The following is an 18,581-nucleotide window of genomic DNA, read 5'->3' as shown; positions in this document are numbered from 1 at the left end:
ATTCTATGATTCATCAGGGAGTTTTGCGAGTAAAAATTAGCATGTGGTGTACAGCTTTGTCCTCCAGTAGCTTCAGACACTTTGGTTTGTTAGTCTGTAGCTAAACACAGAGAGCCCTGAGGTCCAGTAAAGCAGACTGAGGGTTTGTGCTCAGGCAATACAATGTATTGGCCACGGGGCTTTATGAACATACCTTGTTTGGTGTCAGAGGAGGACTGATGGTTTTCCATTTAGACTGTGGAGTCTACTGCTTAATAATAAATACACTCCTGACATTGCTAAATGATAGCCTGCTTCTAATAAACCCCATGCTGATCCCTGTGTTGGTTAGAGTGGGTAATTCATCTTGCTGGGCTGTTAAAACTTTAGCTGAGATTACAGAGACGACATGAATCAGACACGATCAGCACGTCCCCCGCTGCTTTGCTCATTTTCTCCCCATAACAAAATGCTGGCTGGTTTTCTCCTCACATTGCAGATCTTGTTATTAGTTGATTTCATTATTAATTGCTCCTGAGGCTTGGGAGGCCTTTTCCAGGCACATCCATAAGGGATCCACATGGTCTACAGTGAAACACACCCCTGTACTTTCATGCTCAGGCTTCTCCCAGGCTACTTGATATCAAGTTGTAATCCCTTTGTGTTACTGAGTACAGCCTGCAGCCACACTCTGAACACACAAGAATGAGCTGAGAGCTCCAATTTTTCCCTTGATTTGCTACCAGAAAGAAAGAGAGAGGGAAAAAAAATAGAAGAAAGGAAAAAAAAACCTCCTTATTATCCTCAAATCTAATTACAGCCTCAATAGCTCCTGAGGATTTGGCTTCATGAAGTGGTTCATAAAACCCTCCTTGTCATTATGCCCACTAACACCCTTTGGTCTCACACACTGATAAGGGCTTGTGTGAGTAATTTTAAATTAGCTGATAACATGCAGGACACTCCAGGCACAGCCAGGTGTCCTAGAGAGAGCAGCCTCCAAGGAACAATTCCTGACTACCTGAACAGACCTTGCTTCCCACTCCCCTGGGTCCCACCAAAGGTAACTCCCTGTGCTGGGGCTGGCATGGGGCCCCAGGAGTGTCACACCAGCAAGGGAAGGGGGCACAGGACAGCACCAGGGACCCCCCCACGGGCAGCAGGGATGGAGCCCCCACAGCTCCCTGTGGGCCCAGCACAGCCCTGCACTCCTGAGCACTCAGGACACCTGAGAGAGCAAGCAGCTCTCAGCTCTGGAGTCACTGCCTCTCACTAAGGCAGCTCAGAGCTGCCCTTTCCAGTCGCAGAATGGGGAGCACTCAGTCCCTTCCTGCACATCTGCCCACCCACAGCTCTGCCACCATCATTATTTGCCAAAAAAAAGTCAGGTTAAGAATATGTTCTTTATCTTTCCCCAGTCCAGTAACTCCTTACAAAATCCATTTGAGGCACCACAGATTTTTCCTTTCCCTTCTGGATGCTTGTGTTCTCAGGCACCTTTTGACAACTACCATTAATTACTGTGATAGATGGACATGGCACCTTCCATTTCCACAGCCAAACCAACAGAAGATTTGCTTTCTACCATCAAAAGCAACAAGCCCAGCTGTGAATGTCACCCTGTTCCCTGCAGAACAGCCAGAGCTTGCTCCAGGCTTGGTCAGCCACAGTCTTTCTCCTGTAGTCTCATGGACAACCTCAGCTGGCATCTCTTGCTAGGAATCCATTGCTCCTGTTTGGAGGAACTTCTCAGTGTTCCTGAGCCAACCTGAGGGAAAATGGCAATGCAGGACCCACAAAACACACCCAGTCTGAGAACTGGAGCTGACAAACTTGTGCTTAGGGAAGAGAAGGGATGGCCCCAGCCCAGAGCTGGACTGCAAATCCACCTGTAGCTTCAGCCCCACTGTGGTTTCCTAAGCCCTGATACCTCGAGATACCCTACAAATTAGATGCTGGTACACATCAGGGATACCTGTTCACAGAAGGCCAAGAGATTGGGAGAAGGAAGGGAGGAAAAAGTGGTGGGTTTGTTGTGTTTCATTCTTTTTCCTCACTGCTTTTCCCTTTAAAGCATGCTTCCTGTTTTGCTCTTTCTGCAGGTTGGCTACCACACTACCTAAACAAACAGGAACCAGCTGAGGGCCTCACCGGGAGAACTGAATCAGACAGAAGATACAAGACACCAAATCTATCCAGAAAGAAAAGAAAGCCACATAGGTGACCCTCCAGAGCCACTACTTACTCAGCACAGGTAGAACCTCACAGGCCAACTTCCAGATCAGCTTCAGATCAACAGGAACAGTTCAGCATCTCATTCACAAGGCCAGACCCTCAAAGGAGATAAAGCTGCCTCTCTTGCCTGGGTTATATCCTCAGTGTTAACACCACCAGGCCTCCCTAGTGTCTGTAATGTGATTGGGAAATATGATACACCTGTCCTGAATTGGAGGAGATGGGTTTATCTCATTTCAGAGCCAGCTCACGGATGGGTGGAGATCAGATCAGCTGTGAGAAATTCCTTTTATTGTGTGACTTGTTACTCGCAGTAGGGTGAAAATGTCTTCTAAGGTGATCTCGTGCACTCTGAGGGATATCTTCTTATCTCTAATGCAGTTTATACAAACCAAATTGGTTTTTGCTTCCAACAGCTTTCCGTAGAAGAAAATCAATTTGAAGATGCAACGAGTGCAATCCCTCATGCTGAGGATCCATTGCAAACACACCAGTGCATGCTCTGGCAGCACACAGCTGCAGAGACAGCACAAGCAATGCCTCTTATCAACACATGGTTCCTGTCCAAATCAAGGTTTCATGTCCAGGGCACTGAATAAGCCACTGCCACACTGTTGTTAACAGTTCCATTAACAGAAGTGAAAGTATGTTGTAACCAGATAAACAAACTCCTTTTAACCCCTTCAGCGTTCTGGGGCAGCCATTTCAAGTGCTGGATCAGTTATCAGTCAAAATAAATCCCCCCCCTGGAAGTGCAGGGTGTTGATCTGAGATCCACACAGACTCTCTGCACCCCTGGGTGCAGATGTTCTCATGCTCAAATAATTTGAATTGTCCTTGGTTACTCCCCAGCCTCCACATCTTGTAAACCGATTAACCCCTGCAGTGTCAGCCAGTGCTTCCCACCACTGCCAAACCTCCAGGAAACCTCCTTTTCACCTTGCCTTCTGCACAGATCCCTCCCCCAGGCCAACTTCCCAAGGATTAGTAAGGAGGTGGCAGCCTCAGTATGAAGATTAGAAGTGCTCTCTCCCTTGTTCTTCTTCTTTTGGTGAGATGATCATTGCTGCACATCCTTGTTGTCAGCGGCCTCAGGCAGCTGGAGTCCAGTAAAATTTGGAAAAGCCATCTAAATTGTGTGGGCTTGGGCCAAGAGGGTCAGAGCTGATGTTAGTAATACCCTTGGATCTGGTTGTGACTACACACAGAGAAAACAACCATCTCTGCTACATAACACAGGCTGGATGTCCACGGGGAGGATCCAGGAATTGTCAGCAGGATCAGAATTCATGAAAACTGCTCAAAGTGCCTGTAACGCTGATTCTTCTGAAAACATGCCAAATGCCAGCACACCATCACAGCACCAGGATGCCAATCTCCATTAGAAGAGGCTCACACAACCTCTCCAGAGCTGTGAAAAGGAGGCAGGGTTTTTATCTGCCTGCTGCAGAGACACAGACACATGGATCCATCAGGTGTCTCCATGGCCAGAGTTATTCAGGACCACCAAGTCCATGCTGAGCCCCTGACAGGAGCACAGCTGGGGCCACAGGAGCAGTGCAGAGCCTTGGGTTCCTTCAGAAACCTGTGCACCTGGGGGGACTTTGTTCAGGTGCTGTGTTATAAACCTGTCCCCATGGTGCAACTCTGAGGCACTAGGGCTCTTAAAAATGACCCTAAAGAGATTCCTACTGAGTTGCAGACTCCTAAGCCTTTCACCCTGGGATCAGTCCTAATTTTGCAATATCATTTTTTTATTACACCTATCAGGTTACATACAAACTTCCAGTGCTCTTTCTCCTTTATCTTCTCTTTGGTTGGTTGGATGGCTGGTTGGTTTTACAACTGAATTTAATCCTCTGCAGTAGCAATACCTTGTCTGGACACTTTTTTATGTGAATCACAGGAAAATGAGAGACATCACTCATTGTGATGGAGAGTTAATTATAGATAATTAAAAATGTGTGCTTATGCAAAACCCAGACTTGGCTTCTTTAGTACATCACACAGAACCAGTTTGGGTTTCTTTAGTGACCAAGCAGTATTAGGGAAAACAAAACAGCCCCCAGCTCCACAAAAGAAGCATTCTTACCTGCAAATTTATGTGTTGCTCTTTGTCAGCTTTGTGCTAAAATGCAGCTCCATTCCAAACTTAATTAGACTCAGTTGGAGAGGCAGTAGCTTGCAACAGGTTTTTATTCTTACAGGGTTCTGAAGGCACTTCCAGTGAGAAACAGAACAGTGGACATCGGAAAACATCCATAAATCTGGAAAAATGCCACTGGATTTAAGCATGTAAGCCTCAACAAAAGCTGGACACCCATACCACAGGCTTCCTTTAACTCTGCAGCCACGTAAAGCAGCTGCACATTAAAACTGGTGCTGGATCATTCAAAATTAATTTAGCCAGAACATTGTTGAGCAGCAGAAGTTTCTCCTGTTGCTTGTGTGAAACCTCCTTGACTTTGCTTCCTTTATCCCTTCTACAAACAATAGTAACCCCCAGCTTTTCACTGAAGCTTCTCAAATCTGAAATGTGAGCAGTGCAGATCACACTGCAGGGTTGTGATCAGAGCCTGAGCCAGGAGGAGCAGCAGCCAGCCTGTCACACCACAGACCCTGGTTTGCTTAGGGCACGGGGCTGGGCTGGCCCTGCCTGGCAGCTCTGCCCCTGTACCTCCCTCCCTGCCCAGCAGCATGGGAGAGAGACCCTGAAGGGCAAAAGGGACAAACACTTGTGAGCCAAGATAAGCCCAGTCATGAAGGAAAATGAAATGAAATGAAACGACCCCAAAAACAACCAAGCGATGCAAAGGCAGCCAGTCACCCCTTGCAGCCTGATGCCCAGCCAGGCAGAGACCTCCTGTGGCAGAACTCCCCCCAGTTTCACCTCTGAGAGTCACATCACACGGTGTGAGACGTGTCTTTGGGCAGCCTGGGGGAGCTGTCCCAGCTGTCCCCCCTCCCAGTCCTTCCCCCCAGCCCCAGCCTGCTCACATGGGCAGCAGGGTGAGGGATGGAGAACACCTTGGTACTGTGCAGCCACAGCAATAACTAAAACATTGTTGTGTGTTACCAACACTGTTTTGGGCACCAGTCTAAACCACAGGACCTTACACGCTCTTATAAAGAAAATGAACTCCATCTGAACCTTTTTATCTGTACAGGCACATAAAAAGGGTCCATGGAGACTGCCAGCCCAGCACTGCTGGTGTTAGATGCAACAAGAAATAATCCTTGGCTTTTTCTCTCTTCAAGACACCTGGTCTTCACTAAAATTTAGGGGAACTGTGGCAGGGAAATGAAGTAAGCCACCCCAAGCCACTCCTAGAAGCAGGAGAAGGGATTAGCACTCAGGGCTGTGCTTGTCCTGAACCACCACCAGTTCTCCAGTCTTCATCCACCAGCCTCATTTTGCTGTTGCATTGCTGGATAAACAAAGATCCTTGAATTCAGTTTCCACCTCTTTACCACTAAATGACCACCTCAACGTGTTGCAACCTGAGGCTCTGTGCACAGGTGATTTGTGCTGCTACCTTATGGTACTGCACTGGTGCAGAGGGGAGATGAGCTTGACACACCTAGAAATCACACAAGCAGCAATGTAAGGACTGCAGGACTTCTCCAGCCCAACTAAAACCAGACAGATTTGCTCTCATGGGAACATGGATCTCCTTTGAGAGGGAGAGGATGTGCTTTTTTTAACTTTTTCTGGCGTGTTTTGGGGGTTTTTTCAGATAGCATTAGTTGGCTCTTTAAAAGCCAGTAGTAGTTCCAGCCTTGTTTCCTGCTCTGAATCTAAATTTCCCAAGGCACAAGAAGTGACTTACCTGGAGATCATAAAGGCTGTCACAAAGCTCAACAGCCAGGATTAGAATCATATTTTCTGCTTTATCTTATGTTCTTTCAAGTCAGTGCAAAACGTTACCAAAAAGCATTACCACCAAATGATGCTGGGGCTTAAGCAGCACTGGTGTGGGAGCCCATCTAGATCCCAATCAATCACATTGTGCCTGCTCACAGCATGGCAATCATTTGTCTAGGCATTGAAAAAACACAAAGCAAGAAAAGTTCATCTGTTTTCAGTGAATTTTAATAAAGGAAAGAAACCTGAAGGTACGAGTTGGATTTGAGCAGCAAGTTAACCTTTTCCCTGACACCATGCGAGGTCTCTCTGCAGGGGTGTTAGGCAGATTTGCTAAATGCCACACTGGGGTTAACTCTGGAGACTGCCAGACCATGGCCAGCTTTATATAAAGCTCCCCAGGAGTCAGGCTGATACTCTCAGGCTTCTCTGAAAACACTGCTGATCCATAGGGATAATCTCATTTCCTGGAGCATGAAATAAGCTGTAGCCTAAGGGTTACAGCTGATGGCTGTGTGAGACACAATCACCAGTCTGACAAGTGCTGCTGCTCCCCAGCTCTGTGAGGTATGTGGTGGCTTCTGGGCCTCCAAGAGACTTAGCTGAACTTGGCTGCTGCTCCCTGGTAAAGGACACCATGCCTGATGCTCCCCTCTCCACTGCCCCAGACACGTTCACAGTGACCACTGAACACACATTTTGGAATATAGGAGGGGTTTGCTATAGCATTTGTGTTTCCCAAAAGGAAACAGAGCTGCAAGGCTGGTCAAACAACTCCTTCCTAGAACACATCCCTGCAGGTCCCATGGGTCCACGTGCCCAAGCACATACATGTGTAGTGAGGTAGCTGTTTCTGCTAAGGCAAAGAGCAGTTTAGAGAGATTTGGCTGTCAGGAGAATGGAGATTTTCAGCTTTGGTGGAAAACAGTAAAGCTAGATAGGTCTGAGGCCCTGCTCAGAGTGTATCTACCAGGTGCTGAGCTTCAAAACCCATGCCAAGCTGTTCAGAAATGTGGATTTTCAGAACTGAACTGCCAGCTGCTGGGCAGCGCCAGGCTGTGAGCACAGTACAGGTGTGAACGTGTTAAGCTTCAAGCTCTTGGGAGCTGCCTTCCCTTGTAAACACACTAGACAGGGAATTACCACCCCTTGCCTGTCATCACCATTGTGAGAAGAACATGTGATATGTCCCTGTTCAATTAAAAAGGAGCCCAAGGTCACTGCCCTCCTTTGTGAAAGGGGTCCAATCCTTTTGAAGTGCTCCCCTTTGTTTCCTGGCAGAGTGGTGGCACAGAAACAATGCCACCTCCCACCACGAAATGACAGCTTGCTCCAGCCCTCTCAGAACAGAAGCCCTTGAGGCTGGCACCAAGGGAGCTTGATGAGGTTAGTAATCACTGCAGCACATGAAAAGCATTTTGCACCACTGACCTTTTGCACATAAAGAGCTATACTAGTTTTGCTTATAAAGCCGGGAAGATTTATACACACGGCTTTCTCCCAGCACTGAGGGAGGAGAAACTGAGGCAGTAAAATCCTGAAAGCCAGCAATTTATTCAAGAAGGGATGCTGAGAGCACTTGAAGGCTTAAAGCTTATGGTATTTCACCTGCAGTTTGCAGCACAGGAAACAAAAGATAGGATTTTCACTAAATCCTAGCATTTTCAGACAGAAACAATGTTGTTTTTTTTTTTTTAAGTCACATTGACAGTCCTGTGGAAGTTCTCTTTGAGGGTTGTTACTACACAAGAGTTGTGTGCACAGCTCTTGCTGTTACCTGTGGCTGTAGTGACAGCTGCCCTGAAAGGCAGGCTGGAAAGGCCCTTCTATTCCTAGGACCCCTCCTGAGGTTGTCTGTCCTTCTCTCCCCTCAGGCAGTCACCCCACTTCCACACAGAGGCAGCACCTGGCATGATCTCTGGTAAAAGACATCTCCAAAAGCTGGGAAATGATAATATAAATAAAGGAAATAATTTCTGCCTGGTCTGGCTATGCTAAGTGACTTGGAGACAGAGGTACATCGTGGCCCAGGCTACCCTGCTCACCAGTGTGAATGGGGAATCCCAAACATTTTCTTCAGTACTTTACATGGTGGGCTACAAGGTAACTGGGAAGCAAACCCAGGTAATATCCCTCTTCCTTTCTTGGAGCAGTCTCCAATTTTAATTAAAAATTAAACCTTCACCATTCCATCAGTAGCAGCATTTTATGGGAGTCCCTTCATCTGTAGTTTGGAAATTGGGAAACAGAAATATGACACAATTACCTCCAATTACCAAAAATATTACTTTTATGAAAGAAAAGTGAAAATTTGAATTAGTCCAGATCTGAAGCAGAGCAGTGAGAGACACACAGCAAAATTTCAGGGGATTTTTCAGTGACCCACGGCCTTCAGAGAGGAGAAATAATCACGTTACTGCCTTTCCTGCCAGCTTGACAGAAATGTGTATCCTTTAATCTCACACAGTGAATCCTCTGTTTGCTTGGGCTTTGGAGATTCAACAAGCACCGTGTGCAGTTAGCACAGAGCAGGATTCCCCCATCACTTGCTCTGATCCTGGCCACAGCCATCAAGGACTGCCCTGCCTCTGGATACACAACAGGGACGTGCACCAGGTACCAATTCAGATGTGCAACACAGCTCCACCCATGTTGTCTGCAGAAGACAGAAACATTCACAGCAAAGTGCAAAAAGAATTCAGTGTCTTCCACTTGATCCCTGGTGATGTTTCTGAGCATCCCTTGGCACATCTCACCTTGTGCACCCACCTCAACCCCCAAGAGCTACTGAGATGCTTGTTTTGCTCAGCCCAAGTCTCCTTTAGGCATTAAAGGCTCTTCTCCCCTGCGTTTCCAGGGAGATTAACCAACGCTCTGCATGCTGAGGTTCTGTGCAGCCCATGGCAGGAGCCCTCTAAAACACTTCAGGCTGGTTTGTCTGCCATCCCTCCTCCTTGACCATCACCAGGCCAATACCAGCTGCACGCCTGGCGGTCAGCATCCGCTGTTCCACCTGCAGTGCAGTGTCCCATTTTTATTTGGATGCTTCTCCTGCTGTCCCACAGCACACAGGGTTTGGATCCGAGCCCCCCCATCCGGCGCCGCCTCAGCCGCGCGTGGCCACGTCCCGGTGCCCGTCCTCCAGCAGGTCAAGACATCAGCATGTCCCAGCGCTGGCTCATGGCTGTGCTCTCACAGGGGTTGATCACCAGCTCTCGGATGCTCTCGTGGGTGTCCCCAATGGTCTCAGTGTCCAGGCAGAAGCGTGTCGCTATGTGCTCGATGTGCGACCCCACCTTGCCCCAGCGCTGCAGAGGGGAGACACACGACAGGAGAAACAGGTGAAGGAGCTGCCTGCCCAGCCTGCTTGCACTGCACTGCTCCAGCATCAAGGGGACAGCTGCCATCAAGCCCTTGTGGCCTGATGCTGTGGTCAAGTACGAGGTCCCCAAACCCACACTGTCACCGTGGTATTTTCTGAAAAATCCCTTTGTCAGGATTTCTTCTCCTGGGAAGATGAGAAGCCTCAGCTTCTCCGTGTTGTGCTCCTCTGGAATGTGATCTGGAGAATTCTTTACCCAGCATGTGAATTGTTTTTACTTAATGACCAATCCCAGTCCAGCTGTGTCGGGCTCTCTGGTCAGTCATGGGTTTTTAGTATTCATTCTTGTCCAGCCTTCTGATGTCTCCTTTCTCTTTCTTTAGTATAATTTTAGTATATAATTTTCTTTTAATATAATATCTTAAAATAATAAATCAGCCTTCTGAGAACTTGGGAGTCAGATTCTCATCTCTCACCTTGTCCTGGGGACCCTCACAACACCACAGCACACACCACAGCAGAGCTCACTCACGCTGAGCATTTCTCCCATCAGAAGCACACTCATTTAACTCGGCCTCTGCCTGGCTTCAGGGAGATAATATATTACTAACAGCTTTTTCCCCAGGTCACTGGCTCAAATGCCAGCTCAGTGATTAACTGCAGGGAAATGTTAGCATCTGCTGCCTGACTGGCAGCCCATGTGAACTAAATTGCCAGTTTGGGTTTGACTTCTGCATTGAAGTGTCCAGATCACCACCCTCACTAATAGACATCCTTATCAACACACTCATTTAAGAGGCAAAGGGCTGAACAGGCCAGAGTCTCTACTCCCAAATTGACTGTGCTTCCCAGATGAAGTCAGAGCACAGGCCATTTAATGTGCAGTAATACTGTGATGAAAGAAAGGGAACTCCAAAGAAAATGGGGGATCAGTGAAAAGGGCTCACCTGCTTGTTGTCACCTTCTTTACAAGGTGACAGCAGCACCTGGGAGCCAGGGAAGAGGGTGTACACAGACAAACAGAGCTGCTGCTGGCGGACGTGGTGGTTGTATGTGTATGTCCACTCCTGCACAGAGGAAGAAAAAGAAAAAAGTGGTGAGAGAGCAGTGTCGATTCTTTCTATTCTTTTACCTGGAAAACAGAACACTTTGGCTTGGATTCTGCCCCTTACAAAATCAAACACAAACCTCACTGACTTCAAGAGGCATCAAGAGAAGTCATTGGGATGTTTCAAGCCTCCCCAGAATTGCAGCTGTCATTGAGGGACTAAAGGTACTCCAGAAAATGTCTACAAAAGCTGCTGGAAGAACACGTTTCATGATACAAAAGATTCCACTGCCAGAACTGGGCTGTGGTTGGAGAACAAAAGGATGGGAAAAAAACCAGAAGAGAGGCAGGAACACTACCAACCACACAATGTGCAGTCCTATTTTTTCAGGGAAGAGCAGCAGAGATGCTTTGCAGCTGTCAGTGGGAGACAAGAGGTGATACACAGTAAATGCCTGCAACTCCTGGGGTTCTGTTCCCAAATATCACAAAAATAAGAGGAAAAGCTCTGCTTTCTATCAAGGCACTGGGACCAAATTTCAAAGGTTTGCTGAACTGGTTGGCTGTAACCATTGCTGCTCTCATTCCACTGGGCTGTGGTGGGGTTTTTTTTCCTTTTGCTGCTTTTTCATGTTCACCAGTGTTTTATCGGCTTGTCAGCCTCAAAAATAAACTCTGGAGGAGCAGAGACTCTTTGTCCTGTGTGATGCTTACCAAACAACAGGAGATCTCTGGGATTACCATCTTTTTCACCAGTGGATGTTTTTGGGAGAAGAAGAGGAGCAGCTGATGAGGATTTGCGAATGTACTGGGCAAAGCACCATGGATGTACAGACACACTGCTTTAGCCCAGGAGTGCTTCACAGAAGTTTACTCCAGCTGAACATTTTCTATCACTCACCTGTGCTCTTATTACCCAAAAGCACCTCCTGAGAGGATCCCAGCCAAGGGATATCTGTCTCCCTGTTATTTGTGTGGGTGCACAAGCAGACAAGAGCTGGTTTGGCTGATGGGAAACCACAAGCCATGCTTTTACATAACCCTGGAGAGGGACTTCTGGACCAGGTGTTTTGCTTGTAACTTTCTGTGAGCATCAACTTTGAAATTGGAAAGAGCAGGGCTGGAAAGGTTTTCTGAGGGCTCCCATCCAGGGTGCAAAGCAGGATCAGCTCCTGCTGTGTAAATGGCTCTGAGCAGCAGATGGAAAGCAGTTTCTGAGCTGTGGCTGGGCAGGTGAGCAGGGCTGGAGGACCAACAGCAGGCTGGCTTCACTATCAGAGTGCAATAACCCTGCCAGAGCCAGCAAGGCCAGGGAGCACAAGGATTCCCACAAGAGACCCCAGGAGCCGTGGCAGATGTTTTAGCAGGGTACAGGCTATGAAAACTCCGAAACTGCTGGGAAGGAAAAGGTGCCAAGAGGAAGCAGAACAGTTGGGAGCTCAGCTATGGAGAAGTCAGAGCTCCATGAGAATCGATGTGAGCAGCAGTGTGGGCAGTGGAGGGGAAGGCAGTGCTCAAACATATGGCTGTTAGGCTGGGGCTGGAAAAATGGGGCTCCTGGGAGACTTCAACCCTTTCTGAGTGCTGGAGGGGAATGTGAAGAATGGCTGCCCTACTCTCAGAATGCCTGCAGTGCCCCTGACTTTGAATGGTGGAGGTTTTGGGTTGCATTAGCATGAGTTATTAGAGCAGGGACACGCTTCTGGTCCTTTGCTATTTGTCACAGTCAGCAGCTCTAACTCCTCTCCTCAGCTTCCAAACAGACAGCAACAGGCATTTAGCTCCTGGGAATATAAATCCCACTTTCATTCAGGTTCTTAGCCACCTGGAAGGGAAAAGATGCTTTTGCACAGCAGACCCAGCTCCACAAGGGCTTCACACTGTGATCCTCATACTCTGTGCTTCTCAGCCCACTATTCCCCACCAGCTCATGGAAATCAAGCCTGCCTTTCTGAACAGCCTGCCCACAGGCTCCTCAGCAAGGGCTGCCCAGGATCTGGGTACGTAACAAGCATTTATTTTCAAAGCTGTAATCCACACCCTTCTGGCAACCACTTTTCTTTGTCACATGGAGCAGGGTTTACCTGATCCCACAGTGAACACATCCCAGACATCCCAACCTGTCAGCTGCTGTGTAAACCACCAGCCTGGGAAATCAGGTGCCAAATTAGTCCAGCATCTGTGAAGAACCAAACCCTACGGGGCAAGCTCCAACATCTGTTCTTGGCACCCATGCTGCTGCAAGCTGCTTTGAAAACCTGCTTTACATTTTTAACCAATTGTTGGTCATTTTAGCTCAGGACAGGGCTGAAGCTGCACCCATGAGGCTCCTCAGCAGCAGCCAGTTAATACTCTAACTTGTGTGTATGTTGAATTCTCCAACTAACCCAGGCCATGGGACTTTTTTGTTTGTTTGTTTTACATCTTAACCTTCTTGCTTCACTGAGGTTCTCTCACAGAAGACTGCTCCTACCAGAGGTTCCCCATTATTTTTTTTCCAGGCCAGGCTATGTTCAAACCTTCAGAATATTCACATCCTCTCAAGGCAGAGCCATCCTCTCATCCAGCAGTGGACCATGGGACAGGAAGGGTGGTGATACCCATTTTCCCTAAGCTGTTGTTCGTCATAACAAGTGAGGGCTCCGGAGCTGGATGTTCCACATCCAGCAGCAGTTCCACAGCTGACACTGGATCCTACCCTCCTGCCCCCAGGCTGTCCTTCCACTGTCTTTATCTCAGCTGACAGATTTTCACACAGCTCATCTATCTCGGCAGAATGGCTTTTTATGGAAGCCAGCCCTGTTGAAAATGTTTTATCCAGCTCTAATCATGTCTTCTTCCCTTTCAGCCCTAGATGAAAGCCAAGGAAAATTATGCAGAAAATGAAGAAATTTGAAGGGGAAGGAGGAGGGAAGTCAGTTGAACACCACAGAATCCACGAAGGACTTTGAGTTAAAATACATGCCCATGGCCACACAATTTTTTATCTTACCCCTTCTCTTCCCTTATTTTTATGAGTTGGGATTAATTTTTTTTTCTTTTTTTTCCATGAGAAACTACTTTATCTCCTAATCCCTGGCACACTGATGTGGCCAGCACAGCAGAGGTTGTGGTGGATGGGCAGCCCATGGTACTCCTAAGGAGCCCTGCAAGGAGCTAGCCTGGCTTCAGGGCTGTAGAATTGCCTGAGCAGATGCCATCAGGGTTTAGAGCTGACCCAGAGCCAAAAAAAAACAGATCTATGAGGTAAAACAAGATTTCCTGCCTTTTCAAAGGCACAGATGGAGGGGTGGTGGAGCCAGGAGGAAGAGGGTGGACTTGGTGAAGAGAGCATGACCAGCTGCCCAGCACAACCAGCAACCCCCTTCCTCCAAAGCCTCAGATAACACCAGCCCCTCATCTGGGGCTTGTGACTGTTTCTCAAGGCTTTAGCATCATCTGAGCCGGCACCTGTCACTGTTACTCAGCATTATTGTGAACTGAGGAAATTATTTTCCAGAGTGACCTTTGGCTTGGCATAGCCTGGCTGGCAGATGGAGCAAGGAGCCCCTCAGCCCAGAAGGAGCAATCCCATGGGAGCCCAGCATTCCGTGACAGCGAGGCCTGTGCTGCCCAGAGAGAGGTCAGCCGTGCCCTAAAGCAGGGGTAGGAGCAAGAGAAAAGCTTTTCTGAAGAAGGTGGAACAATCTGATTATCCAAATTATCTTCTTAACAATCCCAGGGAAGGACTTCCCAAGGCACGAGTCACCGAAGGACACCGAAGTGCTGCCCTCATCAAAGACCCTGGGACACAACTGGCACTTCCACACATCTCAGCAGAGGGAAAGCAAAGTACACCAGGTGCCCAGGACTGTCTCCCTGTTCTTCTAAGCCTTCTGATGTTTACATTTTTGTAATGGAGTTTCTCACACACTTTTCACATAAATACTGATTGTTTTGCATTCCTTTCTGGAGGAAGAGAGATTTGATGGACTGTCGGTTTGACCAGTGTAGTTAGAGAGGGGGCAATTTCATCCTCCAATCCACAGTCACTTTTAGAATCCTATAAATACTAAGGTCCAAAAGGAAATGTACCTTTTTTTGCCTTGGACATCTCAGCGTGCCAGTGTCATTCATTTCATGTTGTATTGTGACACAGGACAACCTGGGTGCAGAGATGACACCGCTGCCCCCTGCTCTGCTCACTCAGCCTGGCTCCCACAGCCCCAGCCAGCCTACAGCTGGGGCAGGTCATGCCCATGGAGGAGAAGAACAAAGGCTTTTGAGGGGAGGAGGGTCAGAAGAGAATGTTTATGGTTGAGATGTCTCAGGAGGGTCACTTCGTTTGGACAGATGCTAAATGCTCTCCAGAAAAAGGGCAGATCTACTCAGCACACAGAGGACCTCAAGCCAACTGGGATGAGCATCAAAGCCACACCAGGCAGGTCATCACACTGCCTTTCCTTCCATCACACTGCCTTTCTTTCCATCACACTGCCTTTCCTTCCATCACACTGCCTTTCCTTCCATCACACTGCCTTTCCTTCCCAAGGTCATGCCACTCGAATGCAATGGCAGCCACTCAGCTGCCGAGCCCAGGTATTTTGGGGTGCAGGCTCAGGAAATGGATGCTGCAGCCTTTCCCCTGTTTCCTTGCTTGTCTAAAAGATGCCTGAGCTTTCCATTCCTCTTGCAGCAACTGCTTACACGTGTGTTATATCCAGGTCAAAGCATCTTCAGATTTTTTATCTGAAGTATGTCAGGTTTCCTGAAGCTGCTAATGACTTAAATAAATCCCAGTCAGATGTCTTTTCCAAACTCTATGAACTAATACCAACTGACACTTGGTTTGAAAAAAAAAAACCCCAACTATTCACATCTTCATTAGATAGATGAGGACAAAATTATGATCAATTATTTTCCCTCAGATGCATTTCTCTTGTGAAAAACTAAATCAATCTGTTCATTTAGCAAATGAGATGCAACAAGGCATGGAATGCTCCAGTGGGCAGGAGCACAGGCAGAGCCTGCTGTGCCCTGGGCATGGGCACTGCACAAACATCTCTGCCTGTCACTAACTCAGGAGCCCCCTGACAGCCACCCTGAGCTCCTCAAGACCCCTCTGAGAGCCACCTCAGGGGACAGAGCCCACCCTGACTGCTGCCTGGCCTTCTGCAGAGGAAGGAAAGGGACAAGTGGATCCCCAGGATGAGAAGACAGGGCTCTCTCCCTCCACAAAGATGAGGGGTCTTCTTCTGCCTCAGTGCCCCTTTCAGTAATTCAGGACCAACACCAGACACCACCAGGGAGGTATTTTGACACCTGCCAAGGGTGTAAGTCTGATTTCACCACTGAGTACTTGCCTCAATTTACCCCAACTATGGATGTAGCCAGAGGGCTCACAACACCCTTCCCCTACACTACAGTTAGAAAAACCTAAAATAAAGAGCAGCTGATTGCCATCTGACAGCTCCTGTGCCTCTCTCCTCAAACCATGACAGCCCAGATCTTCTCACGCCCAGTCTCAAGACTTCATGCATATAATGTTGGTAAAGGGCTGGGGCAGCCCAGCAGGGAGACAGCTACAGAAAGGCAATCAAAGCAACCAAATTACTGCTACTATAATAGTGATAATAAAGAATTTGGACAGCCAGGATATTTTCACGGTACTTACTGAGTGCCAAGGAAGCACAGCTTTGATTTAGCTAAGCCTATTTTTCACAAAATGAAGCTTAGGGTAAACAAGACGTGACTTCAGTGTGTTAAAAGTGAAGATTATTGCTCTATTCTGGTATATCAAATGCAAAACCAAGTAGCATTCAGGACTGCTGCATAATCAATCCTACACAGCCTGGTGACTGTAACAGCCACGTCATCCACAAGTTCAGGTGGTCTTGTGGCAACTGAGTCATTAAAATATAAGTTTCCATTCACAATAAAAGTTTAAATATCCTGCTTTAATCTGAACAATTCTCCATGGGTGCAAGTAACAAAGAACTATCCTAGAAAGACAGAGAAAGATAAAAAGGAAAAGGCTTTTCTCTGTTCCTGCTGTGTACTGAGTGCAGTCTTTCTGCAATCTGTTTGTAGTGCGTTTTTCTGTTCCTTTGCAAAGTTGGTCCTGGATGTGCACAAGAAATAGAGTTGCCATCCAGTGGGAAGTGTTGACCTATTGCAAACTGCTGCAGAATCAGAACAGGAAGATGAAAAGTTCGTGGCGTGAAAAATTCCGAAAATTTACTGCACAGAAATGTCAAAACAAAATGTGTTTGATAGGAATGAAACAATCCAACTTGTTGGCATGACATTTCTCATTTTAAAATACCACATCAAATTGGTATTTCAGAAAGACCAATACCATTTCATTACACTGACTTGCAGCAGCATTTTTCATTCTGATTTTCCCAGATTTATTTTTTTAGAACAGCAGATTCACTGGACATTACTATTGTTGTTAGAACACTTTTCCTTTCTTCTGCAGAGCTAGCCCTGAAAAACATGATGACCTGCTCTCACCAGCTTTCTGTTTGTGTGAAAAGTCCATGCAGCAGTGGAAGAAAAAAAACCCCAATTCTGGAACATGGAAACCAGTGAAACTGTAAGAAGTGTTACTGTGTGGCACTTGCAATTATATTAACTACATTTTCTGAACTGAACTAATATTCAAGTAGTCATTGTTGATTTTGCCATGCTGTGAAACAGATATTAATTTCCTGCCTACAGACAGGCATGCAACTGCATTTGAAAGAGATGCACATAATGACATGCTTTGTTTGCACACACAAATCAGGGGTGTTTTAAGCAATCTCCCCAAGCTGGGCTTTTTATATGCACAGCTACCTGGTTTGAATATGTAACCATGAGGGTTAAGGATGTACAGTTGAGAGGAAGCATGCACACCACACCATTTTCTACTGAATTATTTCATGGCAACCATGGAGAAGCAAGGGATTGTTATCCTCCCTGTTTTATAGATAGGAACACAGAACTTAACTGACATGCCCAAAATCACAAAGGTGAGTTTTGAAGCTGTGTGTATCTTCAGGGTCTTGCTCCAGAAACCCTCCTGCAAGGCACATGTGCCTGCTCTTGGCTCTAAAATCTCCCAGGGAGTGCTTTTGAGAACATCAATTCATACAGCTTTTTCTCATCTCAGTGAGACTGAAAAAACTGAGATCATCCTCATTAAATCCTCGCTAGTTTAATGGGCAATCCAATACTGAGAGAATGCAGACTATGAAGTTACAAATGCCACTGCAACTCAGTCCATTCTGAGAGAAAGAAAGCTGAGAGATGAGAGGAAGTTATAATTCTCTTTGCCTTTGATCTGTGCAGATGAGCAGCACGTGATGTTCCTGGGCAGTGGGAAGAGCTCAGCACAGGCTCCCACGGAGATGAGTGGGACACGCTGTCCTGTGGCTCCTGCACCAGTTCCTGCTGCTGCCCAGGGCCACCACCAAGGTCAGGTGGAGTTCCCAGGGTTTAATGACAGGCTGCCTAAGAAAAGACACTGGCAGAATGGCTAAATCCTCCAACTGAGCTTTAGCAACCTTAAGAATTCATCTTGAAGCTGCCCCCACGGCTTCTTCCCATCCAGCACCACAGGGATACACAACACATCTTACCTGTGCCTTTGGCACTGTGCCCTTGGTGCTGTTACAAGGATTTAAGCTCAGGATGGGGAACTCCTGCTCTTCAGACTTGTGTGACTCCAGGCAGCTCTGCCTTTGCCTGATGATCCCAGTCTGATAGAGCGACTCCTCGGGAATCCTGCGGGAACAGCGTGAAAACCACATCGTACTGCCCCATGTACAGCTGCCCCATGCACAGCTGCCCCCATGCACAGCTGCCCCCATGCACAGGGAGGCTTCTGTGGGGTAAGGCTGAACCATTTCACCTCCAGAAAATGAGGGGTGGCAAGGTCTACCACAACACTGAAGCGCTGAGAGCAGCACGTGGACAGGGACGCTGCAGAAGCAGCGCTCAGAGATGGATGGCTGACCTTTAGAAGAGGAAAAAATAAATAACTGCACCAGGCAACAGAGGAGCCAGAGTTAGGCTGTGAGCAGCCTTCAGGAGAGGGGAACTTTATAACAAACTGTCACAGAGCCCTGGCATTGCCTGTGAATGTTGCTGTGCAATGCCACACATGG

General features: G+C 47.5%; 1 protein-coding gene across 2 annotated transcripts in view; it reads right to left on the bottom strand.

Annotated features, from left to right (window-relative positions):
* Window positions 1-6,289: 6,289 nt before the first annotated feature.
* Window positions 6,290-18,581, bottom strand: part of GALNT14 (polypeptide N-acetylgalactosaminyltransferase 14) — a 97,253-nt gene continuing 84,961 nt past the window's right edge. For both annotated transcript variants that reach the window (XM_054629909.2, XM_077176147.1), the window contains 3 exons: window positions 18,054-18,198; window positions 10,349-10,468; window positions 6,290-9,387 (listed from right to left, as the gene is read on the bottom strand). In XM_054629909.2, the coding sequence (XP_054485884.1) occupies window positions 9,229-9,387; window positions 10,349-10,468; window positions 18,054-18,198 (424 nt within the window). In that variant the 3' untranslated portion in view covers window positions 6,290-9,228. The remainder of the gene's footprint in view (window positions 9,388-10,348; window positions 10,469-18,053; window positions 18,199-18,581) is intronic.

This window comes from Agelaius phoeniceus, chromosome 3 (assembly GCF_051311805.1).
Source record: "Agelaius phoeniceus isolate bAgePho1 chromosome 3, bAgePho1.hap1, whole genome shotgun sequence".
In the NCBI taxonomy this organism is placed as follows: Eukaryota; Metazoa; Chordata; class Aves; order Passeriformes; family Icteridae; genus Agelaius; species Agelaius phoeniceus.
The sequence above is the reverse complement of the archived record's forward strand: the minus strand, read 5'-3'. Positions and strand labels throughout refer to the sequence as shown.